General features: G+C 37.6%; 2 protein-coding genes across 6 annotated transcripts in view; one reads left to right on the forward strand and one right to left on the reverse strand.

The window, feature by feature from the left end:
* Window positions 1–13,549, reverse strand: part of LOC129726920 (rho guanine nucleotide exchange factor 7) — a 108,511-nt gene that overhangs the window by 66,494 nt on the left and 28,468 nt on the right. The gene's annotated exons all lie outside the window — the stretch shown is intronic.
* LOC129728189 (uncharacterized) overlaps window positions 1,151–13,549 on the forward strand; it is a 44,673-nt gene continuing 32,274 nt past the window's right edge. The window contains exon 1 of the mRNA XM_055686605.1: window positions 1,151–1,348. Coding sequence (XP_055542580.1) covers window positions 1,151–1,348 — 198 coding nt within the window. The remainder of the gene's footprint in view (window positions 1,349–13,549) is intronic.

The following is a 13,549-nucleotide window of genomic DNA, read 5'->3' on the forward strand; positions in this document are numbered from 1 at the left end:
TTTGATGCGGATTTGATTTTGACCCTAAAATTGTTTTGGTTTATGAAGTCAATTGTGCCAGAATTGAGTCATCTTTTTAATTAGGTCATGTAATTATACACCAAAACCGTCAAAACAATCTTAGAATTTTAAGAATTATCCGTCGCGTGCAATTTCAAATTCGAAAAAAAATGCAATACCGTTTGCTTCGGTGATGCCATGATGTAAACAAAAAACCTTACCCTGACAACAAATGTACAACAATACATTCACCAGGATATCAGGAGTAGTGTCTGGCCCACTCACTTTCATCATGTTGCTCCTCGTATGCAGAAAACGAGCGCATACGAAGAAGACATCACTCCAGCGACCACTTCCTGGATCAACCATGAATCATGACAGGATCAGGTGGAAGTTCACTTCTCCATGCCGACCCATCGGGATACAACCGGCATAAGTCGGTGTATCCAGCCATCCCAGCCGAGGACCATTCCCGCTGCCACCTGATCATCGAGGATGATTTTGAGACCTTCATACACACGCTTGTCCATAACCCCCAAGAGCTTCGAAAATTGTTTTGAGGAATTGAAGTAGTATACGGCTCTGACCATTGCTTATTACTCTGATTCACGTTTACTCACAATCGCGACCTTTATGATGCGATAACTCAATGTCCAGGAGTGAATCCATTCCTCGACCTCTTTAAACGACTCGCCGGAAACCTCTAGCGTTACGTTGTCCGCAAAGCCGATGATCACAACCTCTACAGGAAACTTTAGCTTCAACACTCCGTCATTCATAACAATCCACAAAACCGGGCTCAGGATGGAACCTTGTGGTACTGCTGCAGTGATTGGGACGTACTTCTGTCCCTCTTTCGTGTTGTAAACTAGTACTCGATTCTGGAACTAATTTTTTAGAATTTTGTACGGTGCGTGCGCTATGGAGTCCAACCTGGCCCTATTGAGCGCATTTTTCAAATGTGATGGAGAGAAATGCATCCCCTTCCGGAAGCCGAAGCGGTTATTTGCCAGAATGTTTACATGCTCTTCGTCAGTATGTCAAGGATATTATCTCAGACCCCTTGCTTGTAGTTTCCCAGCCTTCGGCGAGAGTACCAGTTCCTGCTGCTTCCACCTCTCCGGGAAGATAGTCATTCAGGCACTTTCGCATGACTTCTCCGCATAGTCCGGAAGCCACCTTCATGGCTGTTCTGATGATCAAGCTCGGGCTTCCAACCGATCCCGGTGCCTTGCTCACCTTTAAGAAGGACCACCGTCGCTCACAAATTGAATGTCCGGCAGGTTGGCCGACCATGGTCTGGTCTATATCTGAGATACTGGAACGCCGTACGTGCGATTCGACAGTCGTAGGCCAATGACTTGGCTAGTGGCGTGAAAGGAGTTCCTCTGTAATATGAAATGATTTGTTCGAAGATCGCGCCGACAACGAGAGCGGACATTCATATAAGTCAGAGGATCCAATGCGGTGTCTGGATGTTACTCCAGAGCGCATTGGCCAGGGTTCCTATTGGCATTCACCAATAGCCATTCGTAACATGCCCTCTTGCTCGTCTTTATAGTACTTTTAAGCGCCGATCTTGCAGATCCGTATGCTACACGGCACTCTGGTATATGTGCTTGAGTATGTCAACGCTGCATCCTTCATCTTGCACGGAGGCACGCACTGTAGAGGTCTAATATCGCGTCAGTACATTCGCAACCTGGTGAATTCTAGGCATGGTGGCATTGCACGCCAGCGAAAAAGCGAAAACACTCGGGCGGAGTCAGCTGCTCCCCTCGCACTCTCTTCTCGAATACCTCGGTATCGAACAACCTCACGTTGTAGTCTACATCATGTCGATGGTCGACTCCGTACCATTTCTGCTGTACCGTAAACTGGGATGAATTTGAACCACTATTTTGAAATTGTGACAAAAAGCGCTCGTATAGCTTTGGACTGTCAGGAAAGATTGTAAACTGGATCGGAACATCCCTTACTAACACGCAGGGAATCCTGAGTAAGAATCCCCAGGATACCTTTAACTCGGTGACGGAATCGTGAAAGGAATCGCAAACACGATCCGGAGGGTTCCCACTCAGGATTCTTGTTCAAGAATCCTAGAGCCATATACAGGGCATTCCTGAGATTCTTTTTTCAGGAATCCTTTTTAAGGACGCTCACGAATCCAATGTGAGGAATCCTAGAGAATCTATGCGAATCGTATGTGTTCGTCCGGGATGGGTATTGCCCTAAAGCTCAAACTAGAAAAAAAGAAAAATTATAGGTTTTTAGCCATTCCGGTGAAAATGTGTGCCCCTAGCCACCAACATTTCTTCGAAGACTTAAATGAGTTTTCTCGTAAACATAACGTTGAAGCAATGAAACCAGCGAGAAAATACTTTGTGACACTCTCATGTAAGTTGACGCATTTCTGTACTGGCTAGAGGCACCAGATTTCACAGGGATGGTTAAAAAGCTATAATCTTTCTAGGGCAGCTAATTCGAGCTTTAGGGTAGCATTTTTTCGCTTTTGTCGGCCAGTGTTTTTAAACCGAACCATTAATTATAGAAAATTACAGAAACATTGGGATCTGTATCGATTCTATTTTAAGAACGATAATACAATTGAAGTTACACAACTTTAAAGTTCACAACTAGAAAGTACCTCTGATGAACTCATTGATAAAATGAGCTCATCATATAGTTATCCTGTTCAGCATAGATTATCCAACAGCTATGTTTCTTGGTGGAACGAGAAACTGGTAGAATTGAGGAAAAAATCTAGACAATTGTACAACCGAGCAAAAGTCACTTGAGACTGGGACCAATGCAAATAAGCCCTAATTACATGTAACAAATAATTGAGACATGCCAAAAGAAAGGACTGGAGACGGGTTTGTGAAGAGACCAACAACGCTCCAACTGCTACGAGGCTGCACAAAATTCTTTTGAAAGGTCATTCAAATAGTCTTGATGTCAATCATAAAAAAGAGGATGACTGTTGGTTGGCAAAATTGTAAGCAGATCGCTGGAAATAGGACCGAGCTTCCAGGCTCCTGGAAGTAAAAATAATGCCGTCCAACAAAGTTGATAGGGTAGGAGCGCCAGTTATAGCAATAGCACCAGTTATGGCTATACTGCTAAAAATATTAAAAATTGAAAGACATTGAATATTTAATATCGAAAAAACTTACTAAACATGATAAATGCTATTTGCTTTATGATAATCAATCATTAAACATAAATGTTCATAATTATTTTGCTAAAAAATTAAAGTTTTTTAGGCCCTACCTCCATTTCATACGAGTTCTTATCATTTTATTAGTGGACATGCTATTTTGAAATCGCTGGTAGGAACAAGTTAATAACAATATAGATTGAAAATAACGTGCTTGGCATTCAAATTGAATTATCCATTCATATAAACTGTTAAATTGTGGTGTTTTTATCGAACTAAACATTTTATCAGCATTGCCACAATCGGTACAAAATAATTTGAAGTTCCCCATTTGGCAACATGCGAATGGATCATAGCACGCGTGGGAAACACCAGTTATCGCCATATCAAAACGAAAGTAAACAAACCATCGGCAAACATTTTTTCGGAGTATTTACTGCTTTCGTAGTGATTTCTGTTTGATTTAGGGACAGCATTATCATTTCAGGTTGGTAACTAGCTAAAATTTTAGTTGTAAAAGCTGCGATAAGCGTTTGATTTTAGCTATAACATCAGCTAGCGCGCGAGTGTCCGAGAAGGATCTTCGTGGTTGGTTTGGTTTTACCAGAAGCTTTCTTACGAAAAATGACTTGCTCCATAGATAGAGCATTCCTAACAAAGTATGAAATGGGGATGGGACATCATTTTACCTACATCCCAAGTCCAAGGAGGTCATAGCACAGACCGGGTCTCGCAACGTCTACGAGGTTGAACAAGCACCAGAAAAGCAAACGGCGACAAAATTATAAATTTTACAAATTCGAGAACAAAAACTTCTTCAAGGATTGTACATGTAATTCAACCAATCTGCGAGCTCACCGCTTCCCGTCCTTGAAAGTTTGCTTTTGAATTCTGCATTCTAATAGAAGCAGTCAGCAAGCCAAAGCAGGAGCATACTCGACGGTTGTCCATTTTTTTTAAAAAGGCACCAGCTCCGCCGCGTCGCAAAGCCCCGTAATTGTTCAAAGTGATTTTTCCCTGTTCTTACAGATTTACAGCAAAGAAAAGATTTGATGAAATACGTGAAAAGGATAAGTAAAGGTTTTAGAAGCTCGAAGAAACAAAAAGCTCAAGAACGCGTGGCGATGAAATTAAAACGCGAGGAAATGAAAGAGGCCAAAGCAGAAGAGTCTGATAGTAAAAAAACCGAAAAAGCAAGCTCCAAAACTAAAACGAAAAACTAAGCCGTAGTTTAGATGTGATTACTTCTTGTTACCAGATTTTGTATAACTTGTGATATATACCCCGATGAATTTTATTCCTTGAGTGTCAGTTTCTTGTTTGGGACCAAATTGATTAGCTGCTTAATATAAACATAATTGTTAGGGGGAATTCTAATGAGATAAGAGGTCAGACCACAGTTCAAGTTTCACTGTTCTAATTTAGTATAGAAATACATCTTGCATAGGAGAGGTCGTCTGTGCGTATTTACTTTAAACAATCTAACGTGGTCTGTAAGTCATCCCTTTGAGCATAATAATTTTTTGCTGATCATTATCTGGTAAAATTGTACGTGACGGATATAAAAACTCAATTCAATGTTTTTTTTCGATATGACTATAACTGGTACAGCTCTATGGCGAACAAAAGAACATTATAGCCATAACTGGGACTCGGTGGAAGAGTTTTTTCTGCGGCGTTTATTCATTTAACAATATAGAATATTTCAGTTTCTTAATATATGATGAATTATAATTGTTGTTAACTTACAATGAACACCATGAACATAAAAATATCCGAATTTTTACAACCAAAATATTCAAAAGACTGATACATCCTTCAAACTATTGCCATAACTGGTGCACTTCCCCTAATTATGATTTTTTCTCATTTTCTATTTTTTCATGCTTTACCTTCTTATTTCCAGCTATTAAGCTACTAAACCACGCTTTTCGGAAAGCCTAAACAATAACGTTTATAAGTTTATAACGAGCTTAATAGTTATTCTGTTATCATGATTAAACTTTTTTTTTTTGATTTTATATATCTATCTATTTACATAAAAGACAAGTTTTGTATGTGTGTATGTTCCAGCATAACTTTTGAATACCTAAACCAATTTCCACCAAACTTGGCACACGTATTCTTTGTACAAAGGAAGGGGTCACCCTTGAAGAAGGAGGGGGTCAGAAGTAATAAATTTTTATACATAATGGAAACCTTTCATTAAAATTTGATGATTTTCGGGTTCTTGGTCATATTTAGAGGCCGGAATTGATGTCCAGAGACCGAAACATGATGTTCGATGCCATTTTCAATTCAAGATGGCAACTTCCAGTTTCTTGGAAGCCATTTAAAACTGTGGAAACGCTCACAAACCTCCCAATATTGGTATTTACACAGGGAATTGACTCTTAAGATTATCGTTATCGGTGTGTAACGATACTTTGTAGCTTGGGTTGCCGACTTCCGGTTTCTGAAAATCTGCGAAAATTAATAATTGAATTATATACTTGGCAAATAAGGGTATTTTCGGAATCGGAATGACGTCGTCATACGAAAATCGATCTTGTATTTCCAAATATTGGCCTTTTTAGAAACGTAGTGACGTGTGTTTGCAGCCGAAAATCGGCTTTCGTGCAAATGTTTCTAGAGAAGTGTTACAAAACATCCAACCTGCTTTGATCTATTTTTGGAACGATTTCTTGAGATATTTTTTGCATAATTTGATAACGGTTCAATCTAGCGTTTTGGATAAAAAATATGTTTGGAAAAGTTGCTGAAGCTCAACTATTACCGAATAAAAATTTGGTTAAGAGCATCGATCAAACAAGATAAGAGCTTCTAAAATCCAGCTGTTTATTTAAAAAAAATGTTTTGTATGTATGTATGTATGTTCCAACATATGGTGGCGAACTAGCCTGTGGCTGAAAGCCACCCTAATAAAGTAATAAAAAAAAAATGTTCCAACATAACTCTCGAATGACTGTACCGATTTCAACCAACCTTGGCATACGTGTTCTGTGTACAGAGGAAGTGGTCATAGAAATATTGGGAAGAGGAAGGAGCAACCACCAAAGGTGGAGGGGGTCTTAATTGACATGACATGCTTATTCACAACTTAAAATGGAATATAGATAATATCAGTGAACTGTTTCGCTTAAAGAATGTTTCAAAGTACAGGGTGAAAAACATGCACAAATAACGTTATCCAAAAATGTCCCAGGAAAACCAACCCGATCAAGAAATCACATCAACTTACTGCTCAGTTGGTACGTTGGGATGTCGTCTCCAATGTGTTAAGGAAATATTATGCATTGAACCTGTGCCGGCTCAGAAAATAATGTTTTTCCAAACTGTACACTTTTCGAGCCCTTTTGGGGTGAGATTGTGCCAAGCTACATTGAACGGCACAGTGTGCGGGATTCACATTCACGACAAAATTATATCAGTATACACCAAAACACTTGCATTGTTTACATAGGGTATGTTTTTTGTCCCCACAGCATAAGGTATGTTGTCTAGCTATGGTATTCTTTGAAATAATGACTAAAAGCTTGAGAAGCATACTGTTTTCAATTGTTAGATAGAAAATTTCAATTATTGATATTACTTATGGAATGTAACAAAATTTTGTACACCAATTCTATATAAACTGATGACTTTTAAAGAGAAGAAGGAGGGGTACGTTTCCAGAGGTTTTGAGATCTCCAATGGAATATACAGTTGTCAATGACACATAATAATTGAAACGAAAAGTCTTCTCAAACTTCATGTGCTAACGTTTCCCTTTTTAGGCTACCTGGAGACGCCACTATGTGTATAGAGACTGTCTGTTTCTCATAACTAATTACTCTATGCATCAATTCGATCCAGCCATACATTTTTATATAATTCATATGATACATAGTTTCTGATCAACCCCCTAAAGCCCCTTAATAGGATCTGGCAGCACAGTACCGGACGGTTGCAACGTGCTTTTTACTCGTTTTATTGTTTAGCGATTTTCGAATGATTTTTGTGTTAATTGTTTGTGAAATTTGTGTAGGCTTCTCCAGTTCAGGGCGTCGCGTGTAAATTGTATGAAATTCATTCGAAACAAGCTGGCCTACAAGTGAGAATTTGATTTAAAGATGTGTATTTTTTTCGGCTTCGGTTGTCTTTGCTCGTTTTTCTCGCTGCTTAGTGACGGTTCGTGGGAGAACGAGAGTGAGCATGTGGTAGTGAGGTGCTCTGGTAGAGCAGAAATCGTTTTATACCAGAGAAAAGGCGTTCAATTCAACATCCGAAGACCAGAAGCTAAGTGTTACTTATTCCATTAAAATTTTTGTCCGTCTCACTTGTTTATCCCAGGTCCATCGATCAATGGAGTTTTGAGTGATTGTGTTCTAATCGCTCACTCAGGCTGACAGTTGTTATATAGTTCCACTATGAAAATGTTCCAATTGGACAAAATCTTGTTTGAAAACGTTTCGCTATGAACTGTGATGCCGACTTTTGAAAATTTTTTCATTTTGCATTAGAAGTTTCTCTTTATTTTTGTATTTTCTTTATAAAGAATTCAAAACGGCCAGGCGCCGCATAGTTACCAGTTTAATAAGCGATGTCGCGCACTGTTATTCTGACGCCCAATATAATTGATAGTTATAATGATTCTTTAGGATAAGACAAGGAGAGAAAGTTTTGTTTTTCGGTATAATGACCAATGTTTCGAGCCAGAGAACTGGCAGCAGGGCCCCTTAGAATTTGTACGCGTTTCGGCTCTACGTAAAGTTCGGGTAAAAAAAACTGTTTTTCAGCGAAGAATATTAGTGTAACTAGTGAGAATGGTTCTGATTGAGATAGGTATCATTCAATTTTCAGTATTTGGTTTGTTGTGTTGTCGCACTTGATGTTCAGATTGGGCGCTAAAAGTGCTGGAAGCACCAAAGAGCGCTTGAAGCGCCATTTGTATACGAATAGGAAAGCAAAGCAGTAGAGCTGCTCATTAAGAAATAACGACCTGTATATTTTCCGAATTCAATATAAAACAGATATAAATTTACGGATAATGGAAATTGTCTGCATGTTTGACTATTGATTGTACACGTTAAAATATTGAACGAATGAATGTTTCATAACTGTGTGTTGATCAGTATAATTTTTTAAAATGAAATATAATTTTTAAACCTAGTAATTTCACGATATTTCTTCGATGGACGTTTGCTTGTGTGTGCGAATCTGATGTTATCGATGCTGTTATTTTTCTTCGTTCGATTGCTTGGTTCAAGTGTTCGATAGTATGTGTGTTGGCGTTGTTCGAGTGGTTTTCGGTGAATAAGAAATATCATATATAATACGTTGGCTGCTTGTAACCATGTCTCTGGTACGTGGTTTATTCGTGTCGGTGAAGAATCTATAGGCAGTTTTACAATAAAGTTTAAAAAGAGTTTTAAAATTTAATATCGCGCTCGACAAGTATTTGATCCTATCGCCTACCATGCCCTAACTGGTCGGTTACAGACATTTCACTTAGTTCTATACTTTTATTTTATGACTTTCCTAGCTTTTGGACAACTGTAATACACATAACCAATTTTTATTTAATTATACTGTAACCGTTTTGGTCGGGCTGACGATAGTCCACGGCAGCTAAATTTTGATTGCGATTGTTTGGCATTTTGTTAATAAACTTAGCACTTTGTTTTGTTTGATATGCATATTTGCATTTTTCCTAGTTTTTGGGCTTTGGAGGCATGAAACTTTGCCAGCTTCTATATTCAGTAGGTATCTTAGTTTATTTTTTATAAGAGAGAACCGGTGCGAAACACCGTTTCCCTGCGCCGTGCATAACGCTCCGGTGTAAACGCTCGGGTTAGTTAAGCACATCTAAGGGTTTTCAGAGTGTAGTGACTTCCTGATGTGTCTTAAGATATTTATTCATGTCTCACGTTGACCGTTCAGTCGGAGACTTCCCGTTCGTCGGTTTTATTTAATCACGTTGCAAACCGGAATAGGTTTCGTCTCGTCGATAAAGATCGAGATTAATTTAATAACTACGCGATGTAAACCTTATAAAGGACCGTCTCTGCCGAAGTGCGCTTGCGTTCTTGAAGCTATTCAGGATTATTAGTCACTTATGTAAATACTTAGATGGTTCGGGTTGTATATGATTTTCGCGCGAGTCATTCACATAGGATCGCGGTGTTTGACAAGAAAAATATTCTCGTAATGTGCGAGCACCGCGCGCAGCGGTGTTCGATTACGTCAAATATCGTGAGTAAGTTTCGTTCGGTTTATGAATATCTTGAATAATCTAATGGCTACGCAAACATTATATTGTAAAAATCGGTCAATTTTGTGCTCCATTGCGGCCCCAAAGGCATTGGTAATGTCTCTTGGTCTAAACCGGTACCAGATATAAATAAGCTAGTTGTGTTTCTCTAGTCAGACGGCTGACTATAGAATAAACCGAAAATAGCTAAATAGAGATGGATAGGAGTTATACGGATAGGGGTTATACGTATGATCGCATCACTTATCAAAGTGAATCCTGATCCAACGAGCCCTCCCCTACTAACAAAAACCTCTTTCCTGTGACCTTTGTGGAGATGCAGAGGTAAACACGGTCTCCAAATAGCAAGGGTCACACTAGCATCCCTTAAATCTTCCCACCTGATTGCAAGGACGTGGCCGGCGTCGTTATTGGTCCTTTAAAGTATTGAGTCACTAAAACTTGTACAATGAGAATGGTCGGTCACTCCCAACCCCATTCAATTGATTCACTGTACAATTTTACTGATTGGATCAATCACGGAGTGCAACCATTGATATGTGCAGTCAGTTAAGCTAAGCTAAGCTAAGCTAACCCCCTAAAGCCCCTTAATAGTCCACGTTGTTTATGGTCGTCCCTATACTTACTGTTTTATCATGTTAGTCATGTGGATTATTCGTAGACACACTACTGTTCATTTAACAGGTATTAAATTCAACTTTTTGTTTTTGGCACAATCTCACCCCATAGAAGGGGTGAGATTGAGCCAAAGTTCATGTATTTTTAGCAAAATTATAGTTTGTTGTAACTCAATCATATTTGTTGTAGTTGATAACAAAACATTCTAGAATGCATTGGTGTATTTTGGGTCGAATTCTTTGCTTAACCCGTAAAGACCCGGGACGGAACTTTTTTTTAGAAAATGGTCGTTCTCAGCGATGCTGCGGCCGATTTGAGTAAACTCGTAATATTATTCAAGGGGAATAGTTGCTCTAAGTTTTAGTAAGGGTGCCACCCCTCTGAACCCCTCCCAGTTTATGTGAGACCCAAATATGTCTGTGCCTTTTTTTATTTTTTCCTACTGATTGAACAAACGCATGGATTTATCATACGTATCAAATGTCCTTTGCATCAAATCATGTCAAGTAGATGAAATAGGATTAACAAAAGTAAATTTTGAAGTTACCAAATTATTTCAGTGCAAAATCACATAACTACGTATTTTCATAGAAAGTCAAAAAAGATGTTCTACTGAGGGAGATTGTAGCTGTGTCCTTCAAGTTTTCTACTCTACATTTTTAGAATTAGGTCTTCTAAGTCCAAATATGTTAAAAGATTCATTCTAGCATATACAGATTTTGAGAAAAACAAGTTTGAATTCACTAAAGTACGAATTTTCATGGAAATTCGATTTTCTCAGTCTCTCACAGTAGGTTTCTATTGTGTTTTTCCATTTTTCAACTTTGCATTTTTAGAAAAGGTCTCCTGAATTCAAATATGGCGAAAGATTTATTCTAGCATGAACAGATTTTGAGAAAAACAAGTTTGAATTCACTAAAGTACGAATTTTCATGGAAATTCGATTTTCTCAGTCTCTCACAGTAGGTTTCTATTTTGTTTTTCCATTTTTCAACTTTACATTTTTGGAAAAAGGTCTCCTGAATTCAAATATGGCGAAAGATTTATTCTAGCATGAACAGATTTTGAGAAAAACAAGTTTGAATTCACAAAAGTACGAATTTTCATGGAAATTCGATTTTCTCAGTCTCTCACAGCAGGTTTCTATTTTGTTTTTCCATTTTTCAACTTTGCATTTCTAAAAAAAGGTCTCCTGAATTCAAATATGCTAAAGATTTAGTCTAGCATGAACAGATTTTGAGAAAAACAAGTTTGAATTCACTAAAGTACGAATTTTCATGGAAATTCGATTTTCTCAGTCTCTCACAGTAGGTTTCTATTTTGTTTTTCCATTTTTCAACTTTGCATTTCTAGAAAAAGGTCTCCTGAATTCGAATATGGCGAAAGATTTATTCTAGCATGAACGGATTTTGAGAAAAACAAGTTTGAATTCACTAAAGTACGAATTTTCATGGAAATTCGATTTTCTCAGTCTCTCACAGTAGGTTTCTATTTTGTTTTTCCATTTTTCAACTATACATTTTTAGAAAAAGGTCTCCTGAATTCAAATATGGCGAAAGATTTATTCTAGCATGAACAGATTTTGAGTGAAACATGGTTAAAATTATCAAAGTATGTACGCCTTAGACAAGTAGGGTAAATATGTATAAAATGCCCCCCCCGGGACATAACGCCCCAGTCAATTTATTCGGAAACACACAAAAAATAAGACATAAGACTATTGGGAATCCGTGACGGGTCATAAAACCAACTTTCTGTGCAAGTTTGATGATTGTCACTAGCAGCAAAAAATAAACAAAAATCAATTTTGATTTGAGCTGCTTCAGATCTAATTTTTTGCAGTGTTTCCGTAACGTTTTTCCACTAATGTATAAAGTTTATTATCTGGTATTTGCACTTATATATCTCAAATGAACCTCTAGGCAGCTGTATCTAGTGAGGAAACGATAAAAATTATATAATTTGCTTAAGTATTCAATGCTTTCAGGTTCATTACAGCTCCCGGGCAATATGCCCCACCGCTAGCCCGGCTGATTTGTTCATTGTTTTAGCGTTTGCTTCTGAGACTTCAAGCGCTGTTTCACTTCGCATGCTGAGCTGGCATATGAAGCTACCGCATGGGGCATATTATACTGCATCTGGGGCGTTTTGCCCCGGTAGATTGGAAAGCTTGCAACTTAGTCCTTTTTTTTAATAAAATTATGGCGTTTTTGTGTAACAGTAATTACAAAACAAAATAATAGCAGTGCATTACCAGCTAAATAGTGTATCCAACTGCATGAAAGATTTGTTGTTTGTGATAAACATAGCTACAATATTGACGATGTTCCTTAGGGGGGGCGTATTATACCTGTTTACCCTAATTATATCTGTATCTAACTAGATACCAGCAACTCGGTATCAAAGTTTTGGTTTATAGCATAGAGCAGAATTCGTATATTTATAAACCATACGGAATCTCGGGTTGGTTTAGAAATATACGAACTGAAAAAAAAATTAAAGCCTTTCAAGTTTTAAAACAAAAAAAAAAGAGTAACGTGGCTTGTGATTATTCTTTAGAGTAAATAAAGCGGACGATAGAGTTTTTTTTTGTTTTCTTGGACAATTTATACGGAGACTACGGTCGGAACTACGAATAACTAACCAAACCAACGAAGATAAAAAAAATCGATGTGAGCACTGGCACCGCAAAACGTTTGTGTTAGTGTGTACCTTAGTGTACCTTAGTGAGTACCTTAGTACCTTAGTGAGTTCAAACTCGTTTTTCTCAAAATCAGTTCATACTAGAATAAATCTTTCGCCATATTTGGATTCAGGAGACCTTTTATAAAAATGCAAAGTTAAAAAATGGAAAAATAAAACAAAAATCTACTGTGAGAGACTGAGAAAATCAAATTTCCATGAAAATTCGTACTTTAGTGAATTCAAACTTGTTTTTCTCAAAATCTGTTCATGCTAAAATAAATCTTTCGCCATATTTGAATTCAGGAGACCTTTTTCTAAAAATGTAAAGTTGAAAAATGGAAAAACAAAATAGAAACCTACTGTGAGAGACTGAGAAAATCGAATTTCCATGAAAATTCGTACTTTAGTGAATTCAAACTTGTTTTTCTCAAAATCCGTTCATGCTAGAATAAATCTTTCGCCATATTCGAATTCAGGAGACCTTTTTCTAAAAATGTAAAGTTGAAAAATGGAAAAACAAAATAGAAACCTACTGTGAGAGACTGAGAAAATCGAATTTCCATGAAAAGTCGTACTTTTGTGAATTCAAACTTGTTTTTCTCAAAATCTGTTCATGCTAGAATGAATCTTTCGCCATATTTGAATTCAGGAGACCTTTTTCTAGAAATTCAAAGTTGAAAAATGGAAAAACAAAATAGAAACCTACTGTGAGAGACTGAGAAAATCGAATTTCCATGAAAATTCGCACTTTAGTGAATTCAAACTTGTTTTTCTCAAAATCTGTTCATGCTAGAATAAATCTTTCGCCATATTTGAATTCAGGAGACCTTTTT

The sequence above is a fragment of the Wyeomyia smithii genome, chromosome 3 (genome assembly GCF_029784165.1).
Source record: "Wyeomyia smithii strain HCP4-BCI-WySm-NY-G18 chromosome 3, ASM2978416v1, whole genome shotgun sequence".
Classification (NCBI taxonomy): Eukaryota; Metazoa; Arthropoda; class Insecta; order Diptera; family Culicidae; genus Wyeomyia; species Wyeomyia smithii.